The following is a 14,333-nucleotide window of genomic DNA, read 5'->3' on the forward strand; positions in this document are numbered from 1 at the left end:
GCTATGTGCCGGACCCTAAAACAAGACAAATCTCTGGCCTCATGGAGCCGACATTCTTGTGAGAGAGAAAGTGGAAAGGGTGGCTGGGCGCGGTGGCTTACGTCTGTAATCCCAGCACTTTGGGAAGCCGAGGCAGGCAGATCACTTGAGGTCGGGAGTTTGAGACCCGCCTGACCAACATGGAGAAACCCCGTCTCTACTAAAAATACAAAATTAGCCGGGCATGGTGGTGCGTGCCTGTAGTCCCAGCCACTCGGGAGGCAGAGGTTGTAGTGAGCAGAGATGCGCCATTGCACTCCAGCCTGGGCAACAAGAGCAAAACTCCGTCTACAAAAAACAAAACAAAACAAAACAAAAAGGGTGGTAGAGGTGGGTGAGGAGTTTAGAAGATCTTGCTGTCAGTAGGGAGCCATTGAGTGTTTTTGAGTTGGGGGTGGGTGGGTATTATGGTTGGCCTTTTGCATAGTTACCAAGTACAGGTTAGGAGGGGCTCTTTCTCCCTAACCCCCTACACTGTTCCCAACCATTGTAGTGAAGCTCTTCGAGGTGATTGAGACTGAGAAGACGCTGTACCTGGTGATGGAGTATGCAAGTGCCGGTGAGCTGCCCACCCTCTCCACCCTGCCCCTGTGCTGCCTCCCCCTGCCCCTGCACCTGATCCTGACCCCGCTCGGCCTCTGCCCTGCAGGAGAAGTGTTTGACTACCTCGTGTCGCATGGCCGCATGAAGGAGAAGGAAGCTCGAGCCAAGTTCCGACAGGTTGGGGCAGGGCTGAGGGTGGGGCTGACGGGATGCCTGGGTCCCTGGGAAGGGTGTCCAGCGACCTGGGGGTGGGGCCTAAGTCTGGGCAGGGGTGAAGGTGCAGAGCTGGGTGTGCTGGGCATGCAGTCGTCCCGATGTGAGGGCATCCGGATGTAGGTTTGCAGGTGCCCCTTTGGGTGGGTGAGAGGATGTTTGGGCATGAAGGCGCCCCGGTGGGCAGGTGTTTCTTGTGTGGGGCATGTGGGTGTGCCCAGTGCGTAGGTGTGTGGGTGAGGGGGCACGAAGGTGCCAGGGTGCCAGGTGTGAGTGTGCCAGAGTGTGATTCAGAAGATGTGTGGGCAGTAGGTATGTGGGTGTCCAGGTATGTAGGTGTGTGGGGAAGAGGGTGTAGGGCACCCCAGGTAGATGGGCAAGAAAGGGCCGAGGGGTGGTTGTGTAAGTTTGTAGGTACTAGGGCATGCCGGTATGTGGGTGCCCGGGTGTGTGAGTGCCCAGATGTATGGGTTTCCAGGTGTGTGGTAGTGAAGACACCCAGGTGTATAAGAGTGTGGGAGGGGGCCAGGTGTGGGGGGTAAGAGGACATGCAGGTGTGAGGGTGCCCAGGTGTGTGGGGTAAGAGGAGATGTGGGTTAGAGGGTGCCCAGGTGTGTGGGGTAAGAGGAGATGTGGGTTAGAGGGTGCCCAGGTGTGTGGGGTAAGAGGAGATGTGGGTTAGAGGGTGCCAAGGTGTGTGGGGTAAGAGGAGATGCAGGTGTGAGGGTGCCCAGGTGTAGGGTAAGAGAACGTGCAGGTGTGAGGGTGCCCAGGTGTGGGGTAAGAGAAGATGCGCATGTGAGGGTGTCCAGGCATGAGGGGTAAGTAGATGTGCTGGTGTGAAGGTGCCAGGTGTGGGGTAAGAGGAGATGCGCGTGTGAGGGTGTCCAGGCATGAGGGGTAAGTAGATGTGCTGGTGTGAAGGTGCCAGGTGTGTGGGGTAAGAGGAGATGCAGGTGTGTGGGTGCCGGGGCGTGAGGGGTAAGCAGATGTGCCGGTGTGAGGGTGTCTCTTCGGGACTGTCTAGCTGCCTTGACACAGCTGTCCTGAACTCAAGGGCCGTAAGCCCTGGTGAGTTGGGGTAGCGTGTCTATCTACAGGTACGGGATATCCTCATGGGAACTTCCAGATGTGAAGGTCAAGAGAGGCTGGTGCCCATGCCTTGGTTCCGACATCCCTGGGCATGGGGGTGTCCTGTGGGAGGCGTGTGTCTGCCCAGATTCCACGGGCACCTCTTGCTGGGACTGAATAGGGGTGCGAGGCCTCAGGTCTCAGGCTGTGCCTTGGGGAGGCCTGGGGCTCGGTTGTGAGTGGTTTCACAGTCCACTGAGGGAGGCTGAGGGTTTCAGGAGCCACAAATAACCAACCTTCCCCCTCCCTCCCAGATCGTTTCGGCTGTGCACTATTGTCACCAGAAAAACATTGTACACAGGGACCTGAAGGTAAGCCCCCGCCCTGCTGTGATCTCGGGGACCCCAGCTCAGCCCTCAGACTTCTCCCTGCCCCCACCCCTCCATGGCTCCCGTGGTCTCCAGCAAATTCCCCCAGCCCTTTTCTCCTCCTGCTCCTCCCTCCGCACCCAGCACCCCCTTGACCCTTTCCCAAGCTTTTGTGGCAGAAACAAGGCCAGCAGATGGGGGAGCGGATGAGGAGGAGGGGACAGGGGGAGTGAACAAAGCGGGGAGAAACAAAGTGTCCCAGAACGGCCCTGGATGCTACAGGGCTGTTGGATAAGGATGCTGGGACGTGATAAGGGGTTTGTTGCTCTCAGAGCCTTTGGGACCTTGGCATTCTCTGACCTTAGGACATTCAGGACTCCTGGAGGATTTAGGTTGCAGAGCCCCAGAGTCACTCTGCCTGCAGGGTATCTGAGAACTTGAGAAGGGGCTTTGTTTTTATTTTTATTTTTGACACAGAGTCTCACACTGTTGCCTAGGTTGGAGTGTAGTGGCCCCATCTCAGCTGGCTGCAACCTCTGCCTCCCGGGTTCAGGCGATTCTCCTGCCTCAGCCTCCCGAGTAGCTGGGATCACAGGTGCCTGTCACCTCATCCGGCTAATTTTCGTATTTTTAGTAGAGACAGGGTTTCACCTTGTTGGCCAGGCTGGTCTTGAACTCCTGACCTCGTGATCCACCTGCCTCAGCCTCCCAAAGTGCTGGAATTACAGATGTGAGCCACTGCGCCCAGTCCCAGAGGGACTTTGAGAGAAAAACCACTTTGGCCAGTACCAGGCCGGAAGGGACTCAGCAGGGTTCCAGCCCAGCTGCCTGTAGGAGCTGAGCCGGGCAGCCTCCTCAAGTACCTGTGGCCCCAGGGTCCCCATTCCATACCTTCCACTGCATGTCTCTGGCCTCCTGCTCCAAGATCAGGTGGCTGAACGTTTGGTTGGCTCAAATCCCATTGTCTTGACTGTGGTTTTGTGAGTACCTGTGTGCTAGACGGCATCCTAAGTGCTTTAAGGAAGTGCTGCTGGAACTATCTGTGAGGAAGGACTGGGTTGCTTTTGCTGTTTTGTTATGTTTTTTTCTTGCCCATGCTGACGTGTGATAGTTCCATCACAGTTCACTGTAGCCTCGACCTCTTGGGCTCAAGCAGTCCTCCCATCTCAGCCTCCTGAGTAGCTGGGACCACAGGTGTGAGCCACCAAGCCTGGCTAATTTCTAATTTTTTTGTAGAGATGGGGGTCTCACTCCATTGCCCAGGCTGGTCTTGAACTCCTGGGCTCAAGTGATCCTCCTGCCTCAGCTTTCTGAGTTGCTGAGACTACAGATGGGCACCACCACTAATTTTTGTATTTTTAGTAAAGACAGGATTTCACCATGTTGGCCAGGCTGGTCTCGAACTGCTGACCTCAGGTGATCCGCCCGCCTTGGCCTCCCAGAGTGCTGGGATTACAGGCGTGAGCCACTGCACCCAGCCACAAACCCCATTTTAGAAGCTATTGTCAGATTCTAAAGACGCAAAATTCCACAGTCGAATTCCTATGCAGGACCAGGTGCAGTCTCATACCTGCAATCCCAGCACTTTGAGAGGCTGAGGTGGGAGGATTGCTTGAGCCCAGAAATTCGAGAACAGCCTGGGCAACACAGCAAAACCCCATCTCTACAAAAAATAATTGTAAAAAATTAGCTTAGCTGGGCGCAGTGGCTCACACCTGTCTCAGCACTTTGGGAGGCCTAGGCAGGTAGATCACTTGAGGCCAGGAGTGCAAGACCAACCTGGGCAACATGGTAAAACTCCATCTCTACTAAAAATACAAAAATTAGCTGGGCGTTGTGGCGTGTGCCTGTAATTCCAGCTGCTTGAGAGGCTGAGGCATGAGAATTGCTTGAACCTAGGAGGTGGAGGTTGCAGTGAACTGAGATCATGCCAGTGCACTCCAGCCTGGACAACATAGCAAGACTCCATCTCAAAAAAAAAAAAAACAAAACAGAAAAAAATTAGGTCGTATGCCTGTAGTCTCAACTACTCAGGAGGCTAAGGCAGGAGGATCCCTTGAGCCCAGGAGGTTGAGGCTGCAGGGAGCCATGACTGCACCACTACACTCCAACCTGGGTGACAGAGCAAAACCCTATCTCTAAAAACAACAACAAAAAATTCAAAAGCAGAAAGTGCATCTGAAAAAAAGAAAAATAATAAAAAATGAAAACAAAAATTGCTGTAGAGGTTGAAGTGCTAACCTTCTCTTGACTTCCTTCTGCTAGGCCAGGGTGTCCCTCCACACAGCCCTGGAGGCAGCACCTTAGAGGCTTCCATGATTAACCAGGAGGTCGTACGCCCCCTGGTGGAGGGTCCCCAAAGCAGCTAACACGAAGTTTGGGGTCCTTTTAGTACACCGGGGGTACCAACCAAGGGGACCAACCCAAATGTGACCTTGGGGCTGGATTGTGGAGCCTCAAATGGCAGGAAAAAAAATGAGGGCGGATCACCTCACCTCAAGCAAAATAAAAAAAAAAATAGCCGGGGGTGGTGGTATGCACCTGTAGTCCCAGCTACTTGGGAGGCTGAGGCAGGAGAATCACGTGAACCCAGGAGGCAGAGGTTACAGTGAGCCAAGATTGTGCCACTGCACTCCAGCCTGGGTGACAGAATGAGACGCCATCTCAAAAAGAAACAAAAAAGTATATATATATATATATATGCCCTGAGCAAGGCAGATGCTATTAGATTCAGGTTTGGGGAGGAGCTCTCTGGTGTGTCTTTGTAGGGTTTGGGCCTTTACCGGGGCAGGAGCTGGGGAAGTGTGGTCCAGAAATAAACCAGGAGACATAGGGAGACCTGGGAGGAAGCCAGGGATGCTGGTGACCTGGGCGAGGGAAGGACCGCAGTTGGGATGGACCAGACGCGGGTAACATTTTGAAAGGTGGAACTGTGCGTCTGTTTGTAGTCAGAAGGCTGGAGGCTTCTTCCTCCACGCACTGTGGAAATGGGTGGCTTTGTTTAGATTCTAGTTCTGCTGCTTTCTTGCAATGGGCATGAGGTGTGGCCTCCCTGAGCCTCTGTTTCCTCTCCTGTGAAATGGCAATTGTAAGACTGCATGCCACAAAAAAATAGACAAAACTTTATAACAATACAGAACGTTTATTTATTTATTTTTGAGATGGAGTCTCGCTGTGTTGCCCAGGCTGGAGTACAGTGATGCAGTCTCAGCTCACACGATTCTCCTGCTTCAGCCTCGCGAGTTGCTGGGATTACAGGCGCCCGCCACTACACCTGGCTAATTTTTGTATTTTTAGTAGAGACGGGGTTTCACCATGTTGCCCAAGCTAGTCTCGAACTCCTGACCTCAGGAGATCCGCCTGCCTTGGCCTCCCAAAGTGCTGAGATTACAGGCATGAGCCACAGCGTCCGGCCAGGAAATGTTTACTGATCACTGACTGCGTTCTTGGGGCTGCTGTGAGCACTTTACACTTAAACCCACAACAGTGCTTGAGGCAGGTGTCGGGATCACCCTCGGTTTACATACAAGGAAACTGAGGCACAGAGAGGTCTGGTAATCTATCTAAAGTCCCACAGCGAGTAAGTGGTGGAGCTGGGATTTGCAGCGGGAATTCTCCAAGAGTCTGTAGTTTCACCTTCACATTATGCAGATGGACACTGTTATAATTGATAGTCAACAGAGCCCAGTGCATGGTAGGTATGCAACCAGGATTAAATTATTGCTTTCATTTTCCTGGGTCTTGAGCAATCAGGCCTCATTTTGTTTCTGCTGGGTAACCTGAGGCTCCAAGAGGGGCAGGAGATTACCTGAAGACCCCCAGCTCTGCAGACCACACGGGGTAATAGTGATATTCCATAGTGTTCACTGGGTATGAAATACTGTTTTAGCTTTTCTTTCTTTTTTTTGCAATGGCGTGATCTCGGCTCACCGCAACCTCCGCCTCCCGGGTTCAAGCGATTCTCCTGCCTCAGCCTCCTGAGTAGTTGGGATTACAGGCATGCGCCACCATGCCCAGCTAATTTTGTATTTTTAGTAGAGACGAGATTTCTCCATGTTGGTCAGGCTGGTCTTGAACTCCCGACCTCAGGTGATCCACCCACCTCAGCCTCCCAAAGTGCTGGGATTACAGGGGTGAGCCACCATGCCCAGCCTGTGCTAGGTTTTCTATGCGGATTAATTCATAATTCTCAAACTACTCTATGAAGTAGGGACTAAGATTATCCCCATTCTATGGATGAGGAAACTGAGGCTCAGTGAGGTAAAGTCACTACCTAAGGTCAGGCAGAGAGTAAGGGACAGGCCCAAGAATTGATCCCTGTGGGCCAACCCTAGAGCCTGTGCTCCTGTCCGCCTCCCACGTCCACGAAGGGCTTTGGCCTCGAGTCCCTCTCCTCCTCTCCCCGCAGGCTGAGAACCTCTTGCTGGACGCCGAGGCCAACATCAAGATCGCTGACTTTGGCTTCAGCAATGAGTTCACGCTGGGCTCAAAGCTGGACACGTTCTGTGGGAGCCCCCCATACGCTGCCCCGGAGCTGTTTCAGGGCAAGAAGTACGACGGGCCGGAGGTGGACATCTGGAGCCTGGGAGTCATCCTGTACACCCTCGTCAGCGGCTCCCTGCCCTTCGACGGGCACAACCTCAAGGTACCAGGCAGGGCTGGGTGTGGCGGTGTCAGCCCCTCCCAATAGTCAGGCCCCCATCCCCCACACACCTCCCCTGCAGAGGGCCTCAGTGGTGGGACTGGCCTGAGTTCCCATGGGAAGACGGGACAGGCAGGATTCAAGTCCCCTCTGCAGTGAGGCCGGCCGAATGGACTGTGCCATGCTGGGGTTAAGGGCATGATCTTTGCAGCCAACAGGCTTGAGTTCAAATCCTGACTCATCCGTTCACTGAGCTAGTATTTATGGCCCACTTCTCTGTGTCAGGCTCTGTCTTGGGCTTTGCATGTAAGGCGAGAACAAAAACTCCCGCTTGGCTGGGTGCGGTGGCTCATGCCTGTAATCCCAGCACTTTGGGAGGCAGAGGCAGGAGGATCACTTGAGCCTGGGAGTTCGAGACCAGCCTGGGCAACATAGGGAGACGCTGTCTCTACAAAAAATACGAAAATTAACCGGGCATAATGGCGCACGCCTGTAGTCCCAGCTACTTGGGAGGCTGATGTGGGAGGATCACTTGAGCCTGGGAGATGAAGACTGCAGTGAGTTGAGATCATGCCACTGCCCTCCAACCTGGGTGACACAGGGAGACCCTGTCTCCAAAAAGAAATTTAAAAACAAACAAAAAAACCCTGCCCTCGTATATGCTACGCTGTGGGTGAACCTTGAAAACATTGTGCTAAGTGACAGAAGCCAGTCATGTAAGGTCACAGAGTGTATGATTCCATTAATGTGAAATGTCCACAATAGGCAAATCCATAGAGACAGAAAGTGGATTACTGGTTGCCTGAGGCTGGTGGGGAGAAGCGATTTGGAGGCTGATTGCTAAAGGGTACAGGGTTTCTTTTGAGGGGCTGAAAAATGTTCTAAAATTGAATGTAGCGGCCGGCCTGGTGGCTCACACCTATAGTCCCAGCACTTTGGGAGGCTGAGGCGGGTGGATCACTTGAGGTCAGGAGTTTGAGACCAGCCTGGCCAACATGGTGAAACCCCATCTCTTCTAAAAATACAAAAATTAACTGGGCATGGTGGCGGGGGCCTGTAATCCCAGCTACTTGGGAGGCTGAGGCAGGAGAATTGCTTGAACCCGGGAGGCGGAGGTTGCAGTGAGTCGAGATCACGCCATTGCACTCCAGCCTGGGTGACAGAGCGACACTCTGTCTCAAAAAAATAAATAAAATTGAATGTATTAATGATTGTACAACTCCGTGCGTATACTAAAAACCATCGAATTGTGCAAACAAAACAATTCCTGTCTTCTCAGACTAACATTCCTACTGGAGCCAGGCAGCTAACAAAACAAATACGCGAACTAGATACGATATCAGATGCTGGCCAGTGCTATGCGGGGTGGGGGGAATGTTGTAAGGGGGTGGGAGGTGTGGGCTGAGTTGTTGCTTGCTTTATTTTTTTTTTTTCCTTTGAACTTTTTGTTTTGAACCATTGCCAATCTATGGAAAAGTTGCAACAATAGAGCGAATAACACATGGTATGTTTCAGGAGCTTCACAATCGCTGGCCTGTGTCCACATTTGCTGTATCTGTCTGTATTTGCACATGATCTTTGCTGCCGTCATTGGTATTGATGAGACATTTGACAGTTGCAGACACTGTGTCCTTTTATCCCTAAAGGCGACAGCGGGTTATCTCCTGAGACCAGGGGCGTTTTCCTGTTGATGGTGACATACAGGAAATACAACAGTGGTATAATCCTGGCCTCTACCCCATGGCCCATACTCAGATTTCATCCATCATCCCACGAATATCTTTGGCAGCTATTTTTTTTTCCCAGTCAGGGATCCACTCGGGTCCCCGAGTTGCAGCTGCGCCATCTCTTGTGTCTCCTTTCATCCGGAACAGTTCTCAGCCTCTCTTTTGTCTTTCGTGACATTGACATTATCGATTAGTTCAGGCCAGTTAATTTTGCAGAACGTCCCTCAATTTGGGTTGCCTGGTGTTTCCTCTCGATTGGAATCCGGGGTGCATTGGGGCAGGAATTCTGCAGCTGGGACGCTCTGCCCTGCTCTGCGTGGTCCATGAGGAGCACGTACTGTGATCTGAAATTGGAAAGTCAGGGAAATACTTGCAGGGGACAGACCATCAAAGCAGAGCCCTCAGTGATGAAGAGGAGGGAGTCCCTTCTTCACAGTGGCCTTGGCCAAGTAGCCAACCCCTCTAAGCCTCAGCTTCACCTGCTGTTCAGTGAGGATCATAAAGATACCAACCCCGTAGGCTGGGCGCGGTGGCACACGCCTGTAATCCCAGCACTTTGGGAGGCCGAGGCGGGCGGATCATGAGGTCAGGAGATCAAGACCATCCTGGCTAACACGGTGAAACCCCATCTGTACTAAAAATACAAAAAATAAGCTGAGCGTGGTGGCGTGCGCCTGTAATCCCAGCTACTCAGGAGGCTGAGGCCAGAGAATGGCGTGAACCCAGGAGGCGGAGCTTGCAGTGAGCCGAGATGGTGCCACCGCACTCCAGCCTAGGCGACAGAGCAAGACTCTATCTCAAAAAAAAAAAAAAAAAAAAAAAAGATGATACCAACCTTGTGGCAGTGATTTTTAAGGACTGGCTGAGATCTGGGATGCAAAGTGCTCATTCAAGACAGCCTCCTGGCTGGGCGCAGTGGCTCACACCTGTAATCTCACCACTTTGAGAGGCTGAGGCGGGCGGATCACCTGAGGTCAGGAGTTCAAGACCAGCCTGGCCAACGTGGTAAAATCCTGTCTCTACTAAAAACACAAAAATTAGCCGGGCGTGGTGGCGCACACCTGTAATCCTAGCTACTTGGGAGGCTGAGGCAGGAGAATCACTTGAACCAGGGAGGCAGAGGTTGTAGTGAGCTGAGATCACACCACTGCACTCCAGCCTGGACGACAGAGCAAGACTCTGTCTCAAAAAAACAAAACAAACAAACAAACAAAAAAGCCTCTGACACTCTGGCCATAGCTGAAGCCTGGGGTAGGGAGGGGCTGTCACAGAATAATTTTTCTGAGCCTCAAGCATGAAGCTAAGAGACCTTTTTGAAGGGCCAGGCCAGTGTCTCACCTGCCCCAGGCCCTTGTCACTTTCTTTTTTTTTTTTTTTTTTTTTTTTTTGAGGCGGAGTCTCGCTCTGTTGCCCAGGCTGGAGTGCAGTGGCCGGATCTCAACTCACTGCAAGCTCCGCCTCCCAGGTTCCCGCCATTCTCCTGCCTCAGCCTCCCAAGTAGCTGGGACTACAGGCGCCCGCCACCTCGCCCAGCTAGTTTTTTTGTATTTTTTTAGTAGAGACGGGGTTTCACCGTGTTAGCCAGGACGGTCTCGATCTCCTGACCTCGTGATCCGCCCGTCTCAGCCTCCCAAAGTGCTGGGATTACAGGCTTGAGCCACCGCGCCCGGCGCCCTTGTCACTTTCTGCCTTCCTGGTGTTCCCACCAGGCACTCCTGGCCTTGCTGGGCAAAGGAGGCACACAGCTGAGAAGAGGCAGGTTCTAGCTCTGTCATTTCCTTTCTCAGTGATCTTGGACATGTCCTTTTCTGAACCTCAATTTCCCCACCTATAAGATGAAGACATTAAGAGTATTCGGGACAGGTGTGGTGGCTCATGCCTGTAATCCCAGCACCTTGGGTGGCCGAGGCGGGCAGATCACTGGAGGTCAATAGTTCGAGACCAGCCTGGCCAACGTGGTGAAACCCCGTCTCTACTAAAAATACAAAAAGTAGCCAGGTGTGGTGGCGCACGCCTGTAGTCCCAGCTACTCGGGAGACTGAGGCAGGAGAATCACTTGAATCTAGGAGGCAGAGGCTCCAGTGAGCCGAGATTGCACCTCTGCACTCCAGCCTGGACGACAGAGCAAGACTCCATCTCAAAAAAATAAAAAGAGTTTGACACCAGCCTGGGCAACATTTCAAGACCCCATCTCTACAAAAAGAATTTTTTTTAATTAGCCGGGCATTGTGGTGCATGCCTGTAGTCCCAGCTGCTTGGGATGCTGAGGTGGGAGAATTGCTTGAGCCCAGGAGTTCCAGGCTACAGCAAACTATGATTACACCACTGCATCCAGCTTGGGTGACAAAGCAAGAGCCTGTCTCTTTTTAAAAAAAAAAAAAAAAAAAAAAGCATCTACTTACAGCCCATCTGCATATGTTAAGCCCTTCGCTGGAGCTTGGCATCTGGCCACAGCATCATGCTTGGGAGCTGCGCTGGAGATGGCAGTGGTGGCCTGATGGCTGCTGCTCCCTATCACATGACAGGCAGTGTGGCATGGTGTCACACAGCACAGGCTCCAGAACCAAGGCCCTGCCACTTTTTGGCTGTGCAATTCTGGGACAAGTGACCAAACCCCTCCGGGCCTCAACCTCCTCGTCTGGAAAGTGGGCATTATAACTGGGCTTCGCGGTGTTGTGAAAATTGATGTAATATGCATAAAGCACTTAGAACACTGCCTGCTAAGGGGTAAGTGTCCTGAAAGTGATTCACATTAAATATTAATAGCCCTTTATGATCTGCAGAGGCTCCCCAGGCATGGGCATCTTTCAGCCATTTTAGGAGAATGCCCCAGCAGAGACCCTGTCCCAAAAGAGTCCTGTTCACCCCCCACACTCACTTCATTCCTACCGGTTTTCTGTCTCCCTCCGTTTTTTTGTTTGTTTTTGTTTTTTGAGACAAGGTCTCAGTCACCCAGGCTGGAGTGCAGTGGTGCAGTCACTGCTCGGTGCAACCTCAACCTCCCAGGCTCAAGCAATCCTCCTGCTTCAGCCTCCCGAGTAGCTAGGACCACAGGCATATACCACCACACCTGGCTAATTTTTGTAATTTTTGTAGAGACGGAGTCTCACTGTGTTGCCCAGGCTGGTCTCGAACTTGCAGGCTCAAGCGATCTTCCCCCCTCGGCCTCCCAAAGTGCTGGGATTATAGGCATGAGCCACCACGCCTGGCTGTTGCCGTTTTTTATTCAGATGGAAAGAGCTCCCCCTGGTCTGCCAAGCCATGGATTTATCTGATTTTTCACAGCTTTGGTAGGGCCTCTCATAAATGGCCCTTAAAGAGAAAGCCATCAGATAAATCCATGAATGGCCTTGAGGAGTATGTCTTTGGACAACAGGCATGGCTTGGGGAGGGGAGAGATGGGAAGGCAGGAGGGGCAGTAGGATCTTCTCCTTGCCCTTGAGTGAATCTCGTATTTACATACCGCTGGCTCTGGGACAGGCATGTGGTAAGCATTTTACAGATTTTTTTTTTTTTTTTTTTTTTGAGACGGAGTCTTGCTCTGTCTCCCAGGCTGGAGTGCAGTGGCGCGATCTCGGCTCACTGCAACCTCTGCCTCCTGGGTTCAAGTGATTCTCCTGCCTCAGCCTCCCACGTAGCTGGGATTACAGGCTTCCGCTACCACACCTGGCTCTTTTTTTTTTTTTTTTAAGTAGAGATGGGGTTTCGCCATGTTGGCCAGGCTGGTCTCAATCTCCTGACCTCAGGTGATCCACCTGCCTTAGCCTCCCGAAGTGTTGGAATTACAGGCGTGAGCCACGGCCCCTGGCCACATTTTTACAGATATTTTTAACTCACTTGTACCCTGGCAGCAAGCATGTGAAGTGGGTCCTGTAATCCCTTTCACAGACAGGGAGAATGAGGCCCCAGTGGCTGACTCACTTACCTACCTCCCTCTTACCTGACTTAGAGAATAAACTTCCTTTTTTTTTTTTTTTTTTTTTTTTTGAGACGGAATCTTGCCCTGTCACCCATGCTGGAGTGCAGTGGCGTGATCTCAACTCACTGCAACCTCCACCTCCTGGGAGTTTAAGCAATTATCGTGCCTCAGCCTCCCAACTAGCTGGGAATACAGGCAGCCACCACCACACCCAGCTAATTTTTGTATTTTTGGTGGAGATAGGGTTTCACCATGTTAGCCAGGCTGGTCTCAAACTCCTGACCTCAGGCCATCTACCCATCTCTGCCTCCCAAAGTGCTGGGATTACAGGTGTGAGCCACCGTGCCTGGCCAGAGAATAAACTTTCTCTGCAAGTTTTCCTCTGAATGAAAAGTTATGTAGCTTAAGTTTTTTGTTTGTTTGTTTGTTTTTTGTTTTTTTGTAGAGACAGACTGGTTGTTCAGGCTGGTCTTGAACTCCTGGGTTCAAGTGATCCCCTCCCTCGGCCTCCCAAAATGTTTGGATTACAGGTGTGCACCACCATGCTCAGGTCATTTTTTATTTTTTGTAGAGATGAGGTCTCCCTGTGTTGCCCAGGCAGTTCTTGAACTCCTGGGCTCAAGCGATCCTCCCGTCTTGGCCTCCACGCCTGGCCAAGAATTTTTTTTTTTTAATTGCAGGGTCCGTATGGTGTTCCCATTTTATGGATAGGGAACTGAGGTCAGGAGAGAGGAATGGGGTTTTGCCTGCCTTGTCAAGAGCTGGGACTCAGAGCTTCTGTCACTTCTATCAAAGGGGCTGGGACAAAGGTGTGTGTGTGCGCGCGCATACGCATGTGTGTGTGTGTCTGTGTGTGTGTGTGAGTGTATGTGTGAGTGTGTGTATATGTGTGTGCGTGTGCGTATGTGCCATGTGTGTATGTAAATGTGCACACGTGTGTGTGCATGTGTAGTGTGTGTGTATGTGTGTGTGTATGTGTGTGTCACAGTGCATGTATGTGTGTGCGTGCGCAATAGGTGGGGGGGCGAGGCAGACCCCCCTCCTCCAGTAACCCCCTCCCTGCAGGAGCTGCGGGAGCGAGTCCTCAGAGGGAAGTACCGGGTCCCTTTCTACATGTCAACAGACTGTGAGAGCATCCTGCGGAGATTTTTGGTGCTGAACCCAGCTAAACGCTGTACTCTCGAGGTGAGCCCAGCCTCACAACCAGCGGGGGCCCTTCTTGTCTCCTGACTCCCCTAAACTCTGCCTGCCCCCACCCACAAAAGCCTTCTTGACACACTTTTCCTCTCCCGTGCCCACCTAAGATCTGCCGCTGGTGAGTGGGGGTAGACAGGCCGTCCAGGGAAAAGCTCCCGGGCCTGTCCTGACACCACCCCCCCGACAGGCTCACCCACTCCCCGCCTTGCCAGTAATTAGCTAATGAGCTCCTAGGATGATTACAGGGTGCCAGGGACCCAGATGATGCGGAGGAGGGAGGGTGGCATCAGGAGGCTCCGGCAGGGGACGCGGGGGAGAGGGAGGCCCAGGAGGCGCTATCTCTTAGGAGGCCCACAATACTGGGTGTTAGGCCTCGGAGGTTTGGGGCAGGGCAGGTAGCCCCACCTGGGGGCCTCTGGGAGGTGGGAAGCTGTATGATTCCTTCTGACACCTGTCTTCCGCCTTCCCTGCTCCTGATGCCTGCAGCAAATCATGAAAGACAAATGGATCAACATCGGCTATGAGGGTGAGGAATTGAAGCCATACACAGAGCCCGAGGAGGACTTCGGGGACACCAAGAGAATCGGTGAGGGTCAGGGAGAGCCGTCCTGTCA

At 52.5% G+C, this 14,333-nt stretch overlaps 1 protein-coding gene across 4 annotated transcripts in view; it reads left to right on the forward strand.

The window, feature by feature from the left end:
- Positions 1–14,333, forward strand: part of MARK4 (microtubule affinity regulating kinase 4) — a 53,828-nt gene that overhangs the window by 13,685 nt on the left and 25,810 nt on the right. For all 4 annotated transcript variants that reach the window (XR_007721751.1, XM_050772098.1, XM_050772096.1 and 1 more), the window contains exons 5-10: positions 533–598; positions 689–759; positions 2,181–2,237; positions 6,643–6,879; positions 13,588–13,707; positions 14,206–14,305. Coding sequence is in view for 3 of the 4 variants with exons in the window: in XM_050772098.1 (XP_050628055.1) it covers positions 533–598; positions 689–759; positions 2,181–2,237; positions 6,643–6,879; positions 13,588–13,707; positions 14,206–14,305 (651 nt within the window). In the remaining variant the exon portion in view is untranslated. The remainder of the gene's footprint in view (positions 1–532; positions 599–688; positions 760–2,180; positions 2,238–6,642; positions 6,880–13,587; positions 13,708–14,205; positions 14,306–14,333) is intronic.

Source organism: Macaca thibetana, chromosome 19, assembly GCF_024542745.1.
Source record: "Macaca thibetana thibetana isolate TM-01 chromosome 19, ASM2454274v1, whole genome shotgun sequence".
In the NCBI taxonomy this organism is placed as follows: domain Eukaryota; kingdom Metazoa; phylum Chordata; class Mammalia; order Primates; family Cercopithecidae; genus Macaca; species Macaca thibetana.